The sequence below is a fragment of the Pollachius pollachius genome (assembly GCF_949987615.1).
Source record: "Pollachius pollachius genome assembly, chromosome: 19".
Classification (NCBI taxonomy): Eukaryota; Metazoa; Chordata; class Actinopteri; order Gadiformes; family Gadidae; genus Pollachius; species Pollachius pollachius.
This window is the reverse complement of record NC_136952.1, coordinates 8,434,119-8,449,414: the sequence shown is the minus strand read 5'-3', so window position 1 is coordinate 8,449,414 and position 15,296 is coordinate 8,434,119. Positions and strand designations below refer to the sequence as shown.

Below are 15,296 nucleotides of genomic sequence, written 5' to 3'. Positions count from 1 at the left end.
CCTTGTACAGCCCAACCTTTGTTGTGGTTGTTCTTGGGGGGGAGGGGGGGGGATGAAAATGGCTGGAGTTAAGATTTTTATGAAGTCCCTATGGACTCTTTTTTTTTTTTATAGAAGCAGTTTACGGTACTCTTATTAGACGTTGCTGTCCTGTCCACAGTGAACCTTCTAGACCAAAACCGTAATCCATTATAGGAATAACAATTGAAATAGAAAATAAATAATGTTAATTTTGGTTGGCTACGAAATGCTTTGTTATCATAAATGGAAGGACTGAATAGAACGGGAAAACAAATGACGGATGAAAGACATGCAGATAGGTGCCCTCTTTCACATGAGTTCCTGTGTGATGTGTTGGTTTGTTTGAGGCCGTTCTTCCATGTGCCAGACACAGGTGAGCTTGAGCGTTCATGTCTCTATTAGCTGGCTAGCAGCGCAGCGCCATGAGCACACAGGGCACCCCCACTCCCCTTCTAGTCGGGTACCCAGTCACCCCCCCCCTCCCTCTCAACTCTATGGCTGATATGCCCCCTACTTCCAAACCACTCCTATACCATCCCTGCCTCTCCCCTCCTCTCCTGCCTCACTTCCCCTCTCTGTGCCTCTCATTACCTTGCCTCTCCTCCTCTCCTCTCCTCGCCCCTCCTCTTCTCCCCTTGCCTTTCCTCCATAATCCTCCACTCTAGTCTCCTTGCCTCTCCTTTCCTCTACTTTCCTCCTCTACTCCCCTTGTCTCTACTCTTCTCTCCTATGTTCTGGCTCTCAATTAACTTTGATCGTTGTCCCTCTCCCTTATCTTCCCGTTGAATGGTCCTTTGTCTCCTCCTTCCCCCCCTCTGCTATAGACCGTCTTGCTCACACACTATGGCCAGCGAAGGCCGATCCTGTTTGTTTCCATTGTCTGCCTTTGTTTTCTCTCCCTCATCTCCTTCTCTCTCTCCGTTTCCCGCTCTCCATCCGTCCCTGCCTCCCCTCCATCCATCCCCCCCGCTCTAGCTCCTACTCTACTTTGTCCGTGCAGATTGGGTACCAGGCAGCCTGGCAGTTACCAGGCAACAGGCTAGGGCTGTGCACATGCTCAGATGCTCACTGGCTCTCTCTCTCTCTCTCTCTCTCTCTCTCTCTCTCTCTCTCTCTCTCTCTCTCTCTCTCTCTCTCTCTCTCTCTCTCTCTCTCTCTCTCTCTCTCTCTCTCTCTCTCTCTCTCTCTCTCTCTCTCTCTCTCTGCTTATATCTCTTCTCTCCACTCCTCTCTACTACTCTCTCTCTCTCTCTGACTGCTCCTCTCTCTTCTCTCTACTACTCTCTCTCTCTCTCGCTGACTGCTCCTCTCTCTTCTCTCCCCTGCTTCTATCTCTCTTCTCACCCCTCCTCTGCTTCTCTTTCTCTGACTGCATTTCTCTTTCTCTCTCTCTCTCTCTCTCTCTCTCTCTCTCTCTCTCTCTCTCTCTCTCTCTCTCTCTCTCTCTCTGATTGCATGTGTGTGTGTGTGTGTGTGTGTGGTAGAGGTTAGTTATGTTGTTGTTATGATGTTAGTGGTTAACAGTAGTTATGTACTGTGGGTAACTCAGAGCTCTGTGGTGGTGTAGGTGGTGGGAGGGGCGGTGTCAGAAGCATCGCTCTGTTTGCTATTTTCGGGCTGAACTTTTACATGGCTGACGCCTGATGAGGTAACACATGAAAATGGTTGACTTACCACGCTGCGCTGATGTACAGAGGTCAGGTCTAGCAGCAACTCCCCCTTACAGCATCTGTAGAATAGACGATGGAGATGCGATGAGTGTCTAGCAGGAGATATGTGTATGCTCTATCTGTATACAATTTTAGATTGTGGTGCTACCGCATGAATAGTTTTGCGAAGAGGCAGCAACGCACACACACATATACAGCAAGTGACAGATGCCAACGAACAGACACACACACACAATCAGTGAGTGCGCCATTAGTCAACAGGAGCGCTGAGATTTCTTAGGGAACAGGTGTTCCTCATCAGAATCCTCCAGTATCGCTGCTGAAGTCCTCTAATGAGAGATTCACACAAACGCCGTTAACTGTCGAAAATGGTTCAAAAACGTTGTTAAAACTCACATGTGTGTTACATGTGCCTTATCATGTGCAAACCTTTGCTGTGGAAGGTGAAATCCCGGCTTTATTAAGGCGCTCATTTTATTTCTCATATCTTAAAGGCGGGGGGTCGGCTTAGCTCAGGAGTTAGAGTGGGTTGACTTGTGACCGGAAGGCTAGTTCGATCCCCCCCTCGAGGTGCCCCTGAGCCAGACCCCTAATCCGATGAGCTGGCTGTCGCCTTGCACGGTTGACTCCGCCGTGAATGTGTGTATAAGTCGCTTTGGATAAAAGCGTCTGCTCAATGTAAATGTATGGTTGGTATTTTAGTATAGAATTTACTTTGGGCATACTTGTGTTTCGGTCACATTCCAACAGAAATCGATCAATCAAATGCTCGGACCAAAAGAATAAATATGTGTCCGTCGCAGGCCTGTCATCCAATCATTTAATTTGGCCCGGATTAAATGATTGGATGCCCTGAAAGTTGACCCGCCTACCTGACTACCTGTGTGAACTCATTTTGTATGACTGGAGTCTTCCCAAAGGCTAGTCTGAATTGCAGCCAAAGTTAGCCACTGTTCACTGGTTTCGGTGGCTTGGCTTCAATGGAGGCCTGTGATCTTTTTTTAGTTGGATACTTTCAAAGATCAAGCTTGCCATGGCTTGTCTCTGCAAATAACCTACCCTCACTTTAAGTGCGTGTGTTAAGAACAACAATAGAGATGGGGGGGGGGGGGGATGGAGGGAGAGGGGGAGAGGGGAAGATAGAGACGTCCGAAGTATATTTCTGAGGAGGCGTTGGTGGCCCCCGGGGGTTCAGTGGGCCCCCGATTTCTCACCTCGGCCACAGGATTGACGCCGAACTCCTTTGGGGGCGCGCCGTTTCGATCGAGGAGAGAGTGGACCCTTCCCAGGCAGGAAACGAGACAGAGAAACACAAAGACGGCCCAGACTGAGAGGGAAAGAGAGTGTTAGCGGGGAGGGGGGAGAGGGGGAGAGACAGAAACACTCAAGTCATGCTTTTGAAGACCCTAGCTGGGTCGACTCTCTGGTGGCGGGGTATATAGCAACAGAAGTTGAGCTTTGTAGAACTCCTTGTTCTAAAGGCACGCTAGCACGGCGGCGTAAGTGCTACGCAGGGAGTGAGTCAACAGTACGTCACCCCCCCCCCTCCTGTAAACGGGGCTGTCTCTGCCTTACATGGCTCGTCCTTGGCTGTTGTGTGGCTGGCTCAAGGACACGGTGGGGAGAGGCAGACGAGCAGGCTGGATGACAGCCGTAATGGTGGTGGTGGTGGTGGTGGCTGTGGTGGTGGTGGTGGTGGTGGTGGTGGTGGTGGTGGTGGCTGTGGTGGTGGTGGTTGTGGCTGTGGTGGTGGTGGTGGTGGTGGTGGCGGTGGTGGTGGTGACTGGGCTGTTGGTGGTGATTATGGTGCTGGTTTCGATGGTGATGGTGACTGGGCTGTTAGTGGTGGTGATGATGGTGCTGGCTGTGATGGTGGTGGTGATGGTGACTGGGCTGTTAGTGATGATGATGATGATGATGATGATGATGATGATGATGATGGTGGTGATGGTTGTGAATCGTGATGATGGTGCTCGACACTGCTGGTTGTAATTGCGGTAGTGACCATGATGGTACTGGTGTTGATGGTGGTAGTGGTGTTGGTTGTGATGATGATGATGATGATGAAGATTGTGGTGGTGATGACGATGGTGGTGGTGGTGATGATACTGCTGTTGGTGGTGGTGGTGGTGGTGGCGATGATACTGCTGTTGGTGTTGGTGTGGGTGGTGGCGATGATTGTGGTGGCGATGGCGGCGAAAACGACGGCTCACCCGCGTCCCTCCGCTCCGCTCTCTCCCTCCCAGCGACGAGGAGGAGCTGCGCAAGTCGTTCTCGGAGCTCGGGGACAGCCTCTGCGACTCCAGCGCCTCCACCTCGGTGAGGCGCGTGGGCAGCAGCGGGAAGCCCCTGTCGGAGGAGGCGCACCAGGCCTCGGCCTCCGCGTCCACCGGGGCGCTGCTCTACAAGAACGGCTTCCTGGTGCGCAAGGTGCACGCCGACTCGGACGGCAAGCGAAGTAGGACCTTTATAAGTAGCTCTGTTGTTCCCCGGGCTCTTTGCCCCATGCTTTCATTCTCAATTCACCAATCCGCTAAAGGAGAAGGTCAAACTAATGATGCGCACATGATGCAGGACAATCCGGAGCACAGAAATGTCTACCGCACAGTTGTAAAGGCTACAGTTATAGTATTCTAAGAGTAATTATTCTTAAAAGATAGATCGTTTTTTTTTTCTTCTTCTCATTATATTTGTTGATATGTTGAATGTCAATAATCAGCATTTGAAGGAGGACCTCTAAATGGACCCTGTGGAATGTAGACCGTGATGTTACTGTATCATTCAAATGGATGGACATCATCCCATGTCCAATGATAGGATCATATGCATACGTAGGCTGTGTAAACGCTCTCACAGCAGTGTACCCACTATGTCCTGTACTGTGTGTATTGTAGTGCTTACTTGTCTATAAAGAATGTGGTTATGCCACAACCCACGCGTAAACAAAACGCTGTAAAATACAGTAGCAATTGTCTGTATTTATTTGTGTTGGTAAATGATCACACAGTGTCGTCTTTGGTATAAAAAACATCTCTTAAAATATAGTTGTTATCATATTCACACAACTACCGTAACTTTATATGTAAATGCAACGCAATGTAACACACATGTAACCGATCGATCCATTCACAGCTCCGAGGGGTAAGAGAGGCTGGAAGACATTCTACGCCATCCTGAAAGGACTCATACTCTACCTACAGAAGGTACGCCCCTCACGATCAGCCTGCTATATGTCACACACTACTTCCCTACCATGCTGTCGTAGGTAAGATTTGAGAGTTTTAAAGAGAGGGAGCAGAAGAGAACTACGTTTGAATACCAACAACCCAAAGAAGGCGACCCCTCCCTCCCTGTTTATCTGCCATTGAGGACTGTTGCATTCAAACACTTGTAATTGACAGGCACGATGGGTTCCACAAACCAATCAGGGAAGAGGTGTCCTGACTGGTCAGAAATGAAGCAGGACCAGTCTGAAAACTAAATGCTGTGGTTCAGGGGAAGGTGTGCAGTCACCCAAGGCAGATATTTCATAGATCATTTCCCCTACTAATAGCTGACGGATGGCGTTGGCACTTCTAATGAATTACACTGGAATTTTTACTCTCAAATCAAAACCACTTCCCCTTTAACAGATTTTTTAACAGGCTTTTTGTTTCATTTTATTTATAGGATATTGGAAAAAGCAGCTGGCTACATTCTCACAGCAGTTTTTAATTCCTAGGATTGTTTGAAGAATAAAAAAAATATTAGATTATTAAATCCCAAACGCTACAAGACGATACAAATGTATTTTGGTGAGGCGGTAGCAACACACACACACACACACACACACACGCCCTCTAGTTACTCAGAGGTGTTTTAAATGGATGTGGCCTGCTGGCCTCCATTTCCCTGCACACACATACATTACAACAGACTCGAGTGTGTCAGGGCCAGCCAGCCGGTCTCTGGCAGGTGGCTGGGTTTGCCATATGGGGCCCCGGATCCTGGCTTTAGAAAGCCCTGAACCCTGCCAGCTTCTCAGGCCACCGTCACACTGACCAAATCAAGTACGGCAACTGGCAAGACAAAAACAAAACGGTCTGTTTTGTCCGGCACAGGATTCTTCTGGCTCAGATCCAGAGGCTCGTCAAATGAGGCTAAAAAAGAAACGCATCCTGGATAAGGAATAGGTGATTCTGGAAGGCTGCCGATGCTGCGGAAGATAACTGGAGGGTAGCCATTGGACAGCAGGTGTCACAATGTGATACAGTAATGCTTCCACAAGGCCTCTCAATGGGCCTCGTTCATTGAATCGTTATTCAGCCAAAGTTATTTTAACCTCCTTTACTCATTGGTGAAGCTGGTAAAGGAGGTTATCGATTGGAAAATACGAGCGATAGAAGACGTGCTCTCCACTACTGCAGATCCTTTCGAAGAACCCTCGGGCAATAGCTCAAATCCTCACAGCAGGGGAAACAACCTTGCCTCGTATGCGACTCAAATGGGATTCGGACGCGTGAACATTATTCTGCTTCCTTCCTGAAATGGATGGCGGTGCACTCATGGCTTCTTCGTTTCATGACCCTCTATGTTCCTGTGTCCGTGTACCATTAAGGGAGAGTACCGGCCAGATAAGCAGCTCTCGGAAGAGGACCTGAAGAACGCCGTGTCCATCCACCACTCCCTGGCCATGAAGGCGGCGGACTACAGCAAGAGGCCCAACGTCTTCTACCTGCGCACCGCCGACTGGAGGGTGTACCTCTTCCAGGCCCCGTGAGTAGCGCACGCATGCACATACACAAACACTCACACGTACACAAACACGCACACCTACACATACACATGCACATACACGCAGACATACACATACACGCAGACTAGTGATCGACCGATATATCGGCCGACCGATATTATCGGCCGATATTTGCGTTTTTTACATGTATCGGTATCGGCCGATATTTTTTTCAGTATCGGCCATTTATTTTTTAATTTTTTTATTATTTCTTCGGCATGATTTACAGACAATAAACAGTTCATTTTTTTTAAATTGAGATATTGTAACATTTGTTATCATCATTGTGTCATTTTTATGATGTTAATTGAGGGAGGCTTATCCTGGAAATCCAGACCCACATCTAGAGAACTGTAGGGTCTGGCAAAGAGTAATGAAAATGGCCCAACTCGAGGGGCCGCACCAAGCATGCATTTGAAAATATCAGAAGAATACAAAGGGGTGACGTATCCAGACCAGTGGAGCTAACCAATAGATAAGACTCTTGCCGTATCCGGTCGGTAAAACAGCAACGCTCTTGGCCCGCCTATTTTGATACATCACGAGTATACACGAGTATATTGCTCGTTCCCAGAGTGACTCGCTGAGCAAATTCCAATTGTGCTCTTGCGAGAATTCTGTATTTCCAGGGTATTATCGGCTCCAATTATCGGCTCAAGAAAATCGGTATCGGCATATCGGTTATCGGCTAAGGCTGATGAAAAATATCAGTATCGTATCGGCCCTAAAAAATCCATATCGGTCGATCCCTAATGCAGACACATACGCAAACACACATACACATACACACAGACATACACATACACGTACGCAGACACACACATACACATACACGCACATACACATACACACATACACGCAGACACACACATACACATACACGCAGACACACACATACACATACACACAGAAACACATACACATACACGCAGACGCACACATACACATACACACAGAAACACATACATATACACGCAGACACACACATACACAGACACACATACACATACACAGACACACACACATATTCACACACACAAATTGCCAACATTACACCTTGGGGATATTTACGGGGTTTTTTTACCCTGTTTTTTTGTACGGGGTAAATTACACAGAGGATAACGAAAACACTGAATTGATTTCTTTGTCCATGAGACAATCCATTACAAAACTCGCTGACACCTAGTTGGCAAAAAGAACCCGCGACAGATTGCACTTACTAAACCAACACGCAGACGCCCACGGACACACACACCTGCATGCAAACACCAGCATACACACTCATGCACTCCAACGCTAGCATAAACACTTGTGCACAACCACAAGTGATCTAGAAAATGGATGAACGTTCACCTTTGGGGTTAGCATTTAGCAGCACACCGGCGGTGGTAGAGCTTTAAAGGGCACAGGCAGGTTATTGCTGCGGTTTCCATTCTTATGTCTCATAAGCAGCAGCAGGGCAGATTTACAAGGAGGAAAGTGTACTGCAGGGCAATAGAGCGATGTCTTCCACCGGGGAGGTCTGCTTATAAGAGAAACGGCACTAAACCTTGTCCTTTCGAGCCCTTATCACATCTAAAGCTAGATTGCTAAATCCTGCAGCTTTTCAAAAATTGCCTGTTAGACGAGCACTCTTTTCATCCTGCCATCGCAAGGTCATTCTTCAGACTGTTTATCTATGACCGCTATTCCCTACTCCCCTCCCCCTTTCCTGCCGGCCAATTGGCCAATCAGAACTAAGCTGATTTGATATATTAAGTTTGATGGTATTTGAGTCTTAGTGTAATGTGTGCATATGTCTGTGCTTTTTGATGCGTGTGAGAGGCAATATATCTCTATAAAATCAGGGCATGACACTACCTATCCTACTACCCCGAGTTTTAGATGTTTACTAATTTTCGAAGGTTTCCCTCCTTAATTCTTCTAATTCTTCTTATTCTCCAAGCCCAAATATGATCAACTTATCAAATTGTGACCCATATATTGGTAAACAACCATATTATGCATATATGTATTCAGTGTAGATGCCGTTGTTTTCCTCATGTTAATGCAGGTCTGTAGTGACTGTGGCAGTAAGTAGTGATGGTGAGCATTATTGTGCTTGAGCCCCACCTTACATTGAATGCAAAGGTCCACAGTTGGGGAGAGCGAGCGGGGCAGAGGTGGGCACGCTAGCCGGGAACCAGGAAGTGGCACATGAGCGGCCACATGTGACAGGTCCCAGGAGGAGACAGGCGCTCTGCTCCAGTTGCAGCTCCAAATGTCCCAGTTACTCTCACTACAGCTCCTCTTACACGCACACACCAATGCTCTCTCTCTCTCTCTCTCTCTCTCTCTCTCTCTCTCTCTCTCTCTCTCTCTCTCTCTCTCTCTCTCTCTCTCTCTCTCTCTCTCTCTCTCTCTCTCTCTCTCTCTCTCTCTCTCTCTCTCTCTCTCTCTCTCTCTCTCAAAAACACACTCACACAAGATCACCTCGTAAACACACACACGCACTCTCACTCCCTCGCACACAGACTACAGTACCTAATTTACTCACACACACTAAAAGATCCACAACACACACTCCTACATAATGACTCTCATTCCCTCACATCCTCTGCCTTCTTCCTCTTCTGGCCTCTCTCCTGTAGAGGACTCGGAGCGAGGCCGTCTCGCTCCATCTGATTACTCTTATAGTTTCGCTAATTGGTCTGCTGCTGCATTCTCCGATAATTATCTTTTTGATGTTGCGAGCCACCTATGGGCCTATTTTCACATGGTAAGAATGCAGGCCTTTTTTTTTTTACTTTGTGTGTGTGTGTATGTCTTGTTATCCATGGCAGGAACGCGGAGCAGATGCAGTCTTGGATCACGCGGATCAACGTGGTGGCAGCCATGTTTTCATCCCCTCCCTTCCCAGCGGCCATTGGCTCTCAGAAGAAGTTCAGTCGGCCGCTGCTGCCGGGGACCATGTCCAAGCAGTCCGAGGTACGATCTTATCCTCTGTTACGAAGCTGTCTGAGGTACGGTTAGGTCCTCCCCCACTGTGTATCCTCAGATGAAGGAAGCGTTGCCTTGGAAACAGATTGCTTCTTGATCAGGATTGAGGCCCCCAACCACCTGAGACCTTTTTAATAATAATATTAATACACTATGAATAAATAATGCTTTATTGCCATTGCTGTCATATACCTTAGGGCTCACATTTAGTAGCGCACGTTTTCTAAAGTAGCATTTCATTGTTTTGCGAGATCCTGGAGCGTAACCTTAGAGTACTTCGTAAGCAGCATCAATCATGAGGCGTTATAGACCCTCGGGAAAAAGTGAGTGGAGACCAGAGGGCTTTCCTTCAAAGTCGGTCGTTGGAGACGGAGAAGGAGCAGGCTCACACAGACAAGTTAAGTTAAGGTGTCCTGGTGAACACAAGCATAATCTGGTGAACACACATTAGCACATACACACACACAGAGGAGTGACCTTGTCAGAGGTCCACACACAGGGGCACACCCGGAGTAGTGGGTAGCCACAGTGCAGCGCCCAGGGAGCAGGTGGGGCTTTCAGGGGCCTTGCTCAAGGGCACCTCATCCGTGGGTCCAAGGACATTCAAATAGCCCCCCCCCCCCCCCCCCCCCCCCCCACAGGAGGAGCAGGTGAAGTCCCACGAAGCCCGCTTCCGCTCCATCTCCACCGAACTGGCCGAGCTGCGCTCCTACCCGCCCGACCGCAAGGTCAAAGGTCGCGACCTGGACGAGTACCGGCAGCGGGACGAGTATTTGGAGTTTGAGGTACGCCGCTCACCTTCCTCCCGGCCCGATGGGGGGCCTAATGCAAGCCTGATGGCGGGGGGGATACATAAATTGGAAAGTCGGTGGAGCGACAACTCATTAGTGTCACACCAAAGAGCTGATATTTCTAACAATACCTCTTTCTTCCCCTTGTTATTTTTCTTGTCACCACCTTCAAACACCTTCCCCCCTCCCTTCTCCCTCCCTTCTCTCCCCCCCTCTTACTTCTCTCCCCCCCTCTCCCTTCTCTCTCCCTTCCCCCCCCCTCTCCCTTCTCTCCCCCCCTCTCCCTTCTCCCCCCCCTCTCCCTTCTCCCCCCCCTCCCTTCTCTCCCCCCCTCTCCCTTCTCTCTCCCTTCTCTCCCCCCCTCTCCCTTCTCTCCCCCCCTCTCCCTTCTCCCCCCCCCTCTCCCTTCTCCCCCCCCTCTCCCTTCTCTCTCCCCTCTCCCTTCTCTCTCCCTTCTCCCCCCCCCTCTCCCTTCTCTCCCCCAATCTCCCTTCTCTCCCCCCCCTCTCCCTTCTCTCCCCCCCCATCTCCCTTCTCTCCCCCCCCCCTTCTCTCCCTCCCCTTCCTGCCGCTGCCTGCAGAAGACGCGGTACGGCACCTACGTCATGCTGCTGCGGTCCAAGATCCGCACTGGCGAGGCAGACCTCTCCCTGTTCGAGGCCCAGCTCCTGGAGGACGGCGCCCTGCAGCGGGCCCAGTCCAGCCCCACGCTGCAGGACAGCAGCCTGGCCAGTCAGGCCAGCAGCAGCGCCCGGGACACGGCCAACAGCAGCAAGGCCAGCGGCGCCAGCAGTGCCCACGGCGGCGCCAGCAGTGCCCACGGCGGCGGCGGCGGCGGCGGTGGTGGTGGTGGCAGCAGCAAGCCTCGTGCGGAGGGCCAGAGGCACAGCTACCGGCAGGCGGTGAAGAAGTGAGGCTGGGCGGGGCGTGGGATGGGGGGGCGCCGGTAGCGGCAGGCCCGCCTTCCTGCAAGGGTGTTTTTTTTTAAATCCCCTTTAAGATCCGGCCATGGGATCCGGAAGCACTGCTTGGAAACGGAGGGGGGATGGGGGGGAGGGATGGGAGTGAGGGTAGTCCACTCCACTCCTCCCTCCCTTAACCAACCCCCTCCCGCCCACGACGCCCTCTACCCCGCTCCCTAATCTTCCCATCCAATAGGGGAGCTGTGGGGCCCTGTGACTGGTATGGTGGCTGGCCAATACCAGCGGGGTTGTGAAGTCATGAGGCGGAGGGACAACGAAAAGGGCCCAAGCCTGGGGCAGGGGCGGGGGGGAGGAGCAGGGGAGATGGGGTGTCGCTCAGAAAGGCATTCTGGGTGCGCTATTGTACGGCACTGCGCTGCACTGACAGACTGTTCAAAGGAGTCAGAGACATGGACCAACCGTTTGGGCATCCTTCGCCGTTTATTTAGTTCTTCTGTCAAGGCACCTTCGCTCACCGGCCACTCCCACCTGCTGTGTCGCCTGTGACCTCGTGTGAACTCTGATTTGGGACCAAACGTGTGTTGATGCACATTAGACATTGCATCGTTCGACCGCCCACCACCACCGCCAGTCTGGTTTCCGAGGGGGGGGGGAACGGGCCACCGAGCTCTGGCTCTCACGGATGACCCCCGGCCCACCGGGGGTCATCTCAACAATGGCGGTACCAGTTTCAGCCCTCCAGCTGTGTTCACATTCCACGCCAGAGAGCCGACACCGAAGCTCCCCCCACCGCCGCCCTCCCACCACGTATCCCAACCGTAAGGCCGCAGGCGCTGCCGGACCAGGGAGGGAGAGCGGGAGAGGACACAAGGATGAATCTGCACAGTGTACAACACATATCAGAACACATATCAGGCCTGCGTTTGCATCTTATCTCGGGGGGGGGGGGGTCAAGGAGCGAGGAGCCGCTCTCAGCCGAACCACACTGGCGGGTCGGCCCCGATGAGAGCGGGAGTCGTTTCACCATACTATTAATACACCACACAAATCGACACTAAACGCGTTTCCACCCCAGACGGGCGCCACCATCTTTATCTTCTCCACCGCTAACAGATGTCCTCTTGTTCGGTCGCTTACGCTTTTGTCCCGTGGTACGCATCCTCGTTTCTCTTCTTCTCCTCCTTCTTCATCCTCCACTTGTTCTTCTTCTTCTCCGTCTTCTGCTTCTCCTTGGCTGAATATTGTTTCCTCCAGTGAATCTGCATGCCTATATGCGACTCTGCAAGCTTTTTTCTATCCAGACTTTTTTTGGTTTTGTTTGATTTCTCTTTCTGAGGCCAATGTGATGCAAAGCGGCGAACATGGTTTTGGTTGTTTAGAGCCTTGTGGATCTGTTAAATCATTGCGTTTGTTTAGCTGTGTCCTGCGTGCACCTTCTGTGTGTGTGCGTGTGTGTGTGTGTATGTTAAGCCCCCTGATTTGATTGGTTCACCCTCAACACCCACCGGGCAGACCCTGAATGTTCCTTGTTTTCTTTTCCCCCCCAATTTATTTTATGGTGTTTGTTGGCGTTCAATCCGCTCTACCTGTGCAATGTATTGTCAAGTGTACGATGAACTATGTTATTGGGTATATAAAGGTATATGTTATCCATATTCATTGTTAACATACAGGATATGTTGTATTTAACTTGGCCACCTGCCATACGCTTATATTGTATAATACCTGAAAGTATATCTACAATATACTCTGCGCATTGTTGTGAATATGAATTAGGTACACATAGAGCTGACATTCCTTGCCCTGAAAGTCTATAATAAGTATTACATGATGATAATCGTGTCGATAACAAAGCCAGCAGCACAATGTTTGTTACAAGAAGGTCGGTGTACATTACAAAGAAATAGATTAGATTAAGTATGAGTCTGATAGCGACTGTGGAAGGAATTCTTACAGGAACTGAGGCATGAGGTGTGGCATTATACATGGCATCTGAAATCCAGTTGTCATTCTATTCTAGGAAACTAGTGTAAAGTTGTGGTGAGAGAGGAAGACGATCAATCGCATGGGGGAGGAAAGAGACAACCACTGGTTTGAACAGTGAGCTGCATGTTCGTTGTATGTCATATTCCTTTTTTTTGTTGATCAGAAACACAAGTATATTCGATTTCAACACTTCCCCTGTTCTGTAATATTTTATGATTAACTACCGTTGATTGTTGTATGAAATTCTCTACTCAGGCTTGAAAATTGACGCCTTGGACGGCGGCAGTGTTAGCATCTTACCAACAGGGGTAGATGTGGACGACGGTTATATAACTTTTAGGGCCATGACAACCACCTGCTATGATGCCCTGTTAATGCACATGCATAGAAGCACTCACGTACGAATGGATATTGCAGGTTTATGAAACACAATTATTTTGCTCTGTGTGTGTGTGTGTGTGTGTGTGTGTGTGTGTGTGTGTGTGTGTGTGTGTGTGTGTGTGTGTGTGTGTGTGTGTGTGTGTGTCTCTGAAGGAATGACTACTATATGTACACAACAAGTGTGGATGTGTGTGCGTGTGCATTTGTGCTTGTGTTGCACAAGTGAGTGTGAGTGTGTGAATGCTTTATTTTAACCTCCAGCTAGGGTATATTTGGTCATTGTATGCATGCTGTGTACATGCTGGCTGTCTATGAACAGCTTATTTAACCTTGAGTACCTGCTAGCCAATGACCATGCTGTGTCTAATTATAACCACCATCCAGCAGTATCTATTCCATTGTTGTTACCCATGAATACCTGCAGATAACTTTTGTACAGTTTTTTAGGACAATTGCGTAAGGGTCCATTCTTTACTCTTGCATGATGTTTGCCCCCCAAAGTCAGTCTATTGCATTATTTGAGTTTATAAATATACATTTTGATCTGCTTTTCTGTTCCTATAATCTCTCCTGTTTGACGCTTTCGCGTGTCACGACCTTGCACTCGTTCATGCCTCGCGCTTTCGCTTTTATTGTATATTCTCCCACACTATAGCCTTGTTTCACTTGTACTGCTACATCAGTGAAGCTGATATTACTCCTCATAGAGATTATTCTATATTGTTTCCATTACTGATGAACTCCCTTAAACGGATTGTGTATGTTATTACAAATGTGTATTTATTGATTTTGCTTTTTGTTTTTCACTGTGGCCAAACTGTTCAGGAGTGACCGGCATGGAGTCCAGTTCCATTTTAAACCCCTAGAAAGGGTGAAAACGTACCGCACTCCCTTTCTTTCCATATCCAGGTCAATCAATTCCCACCATAGTGTTAAAACTTAAACACAGCCATCCTTGTCCCTAGGTTAAAACAAAAGTGTTGACTGGAAGGATGGATGATGATGACAAGATGGCCATTTGGATAGAGCAGCAACTCTCCTCTATTCACAAACAGTCCCCTGCCATGTCATTAACTCTACGTTCAAATCTTTTGAACCACACCGGTGTTTCCAATCTGTGTCGTCCTTCTTTAATAGTGAAGGCGGGGTGGGGGGGGGAGCTTTGTCGGCGTTAAGCAATGAGAAGAATGAGGATAAGGAAAGTTATCATGTGCCAAAGTTGTTCAGACAATGCCATCGTCCGATCTCTCAATCTGTGAGTTGCATGTGCACCAGAGCAAATTGTTATTATTTCTTATAATATGCAATGTGTTCATCGTGTTCCACACCCACACGCGAACACACACACACACTCACTCGGCGTCTCACCTGCCGCTAAATCTCCGGGGCACTGGAAACTGGTTACCGTGGTGACGCTTGGCACGAGAGATAAGCCCATCGCAATGTCTTTTCAGAAACATACCTGGGAAAAGACAGCTGCTCGTCTCTGCGGTTGTTCCCACCCTTCTCCCTCTCCCCCTCCAGTCACCTTAATTTCTGAATGTAATGTGTATGTACATGCATATTTATATGAATATATATATATATATATATATATATATATATATATATATATATATATATATATATATATATATATATATATATATATATATATATATATATATATATTTGAAGCATGGGACATTGTGTTATGGTCTGCTTCCATCATATAAGAGGACTCAAAGAATGGTGAAACATGGGGACTCTGGTCCTGCACATCGTGGTCATG

The 15,296-nt window shown here is 48.8% G+C and overlaps 1 protein-coding gene across 3 annotated transcripts in view; it reads left to right on the top strand.

Annotated features, from left to right (window-relative positions):
- LOC307090317 (PH and SEC7 domain-containing protein 1-like) overlaps window positions 1–15,090 on the top strand; it is a 42,021-nt gene extending 26,931 nt beyond the window's left edge. For 2 of the 3 annotated variants that reach the window (XM_079756905.1, XM_079756906.1), the window contains 6 exons: window positions 3,938–4,149; window positions 4,824–4,894; window positions 6,289–6,446; window positions 9,288–9,432; window positions 10,086–10,229; window positions 10,817–15,090. In XM_079756905.1, coding sequence (XP_079613031.1) covers window positions 3,938–4,149; window positions 4,824–4,894; window positions 6,289–6,446; window positions 9,288–9,432; window positions 10,086–10,229; window positions 10,817–11,149 — 1,063 coding nt within the window. In that variant the 3' untranslated portion in view covers window positions 11,150–15,090. The remainder of the gene's footprint in view (window positions 1–3,937; window positions 4,150–4,823; window positions 4,895–6,288; window positions 6,447–9,287; window positions 9,433–10,085; window positions 10,230–10,816) is intronic. The other variant, XR_013812646.1, reaches the window with a different exon arrangement.
- The last annotated feature ends 206 nt before the right edge of the window (window positions 15,091–15,296 follow it).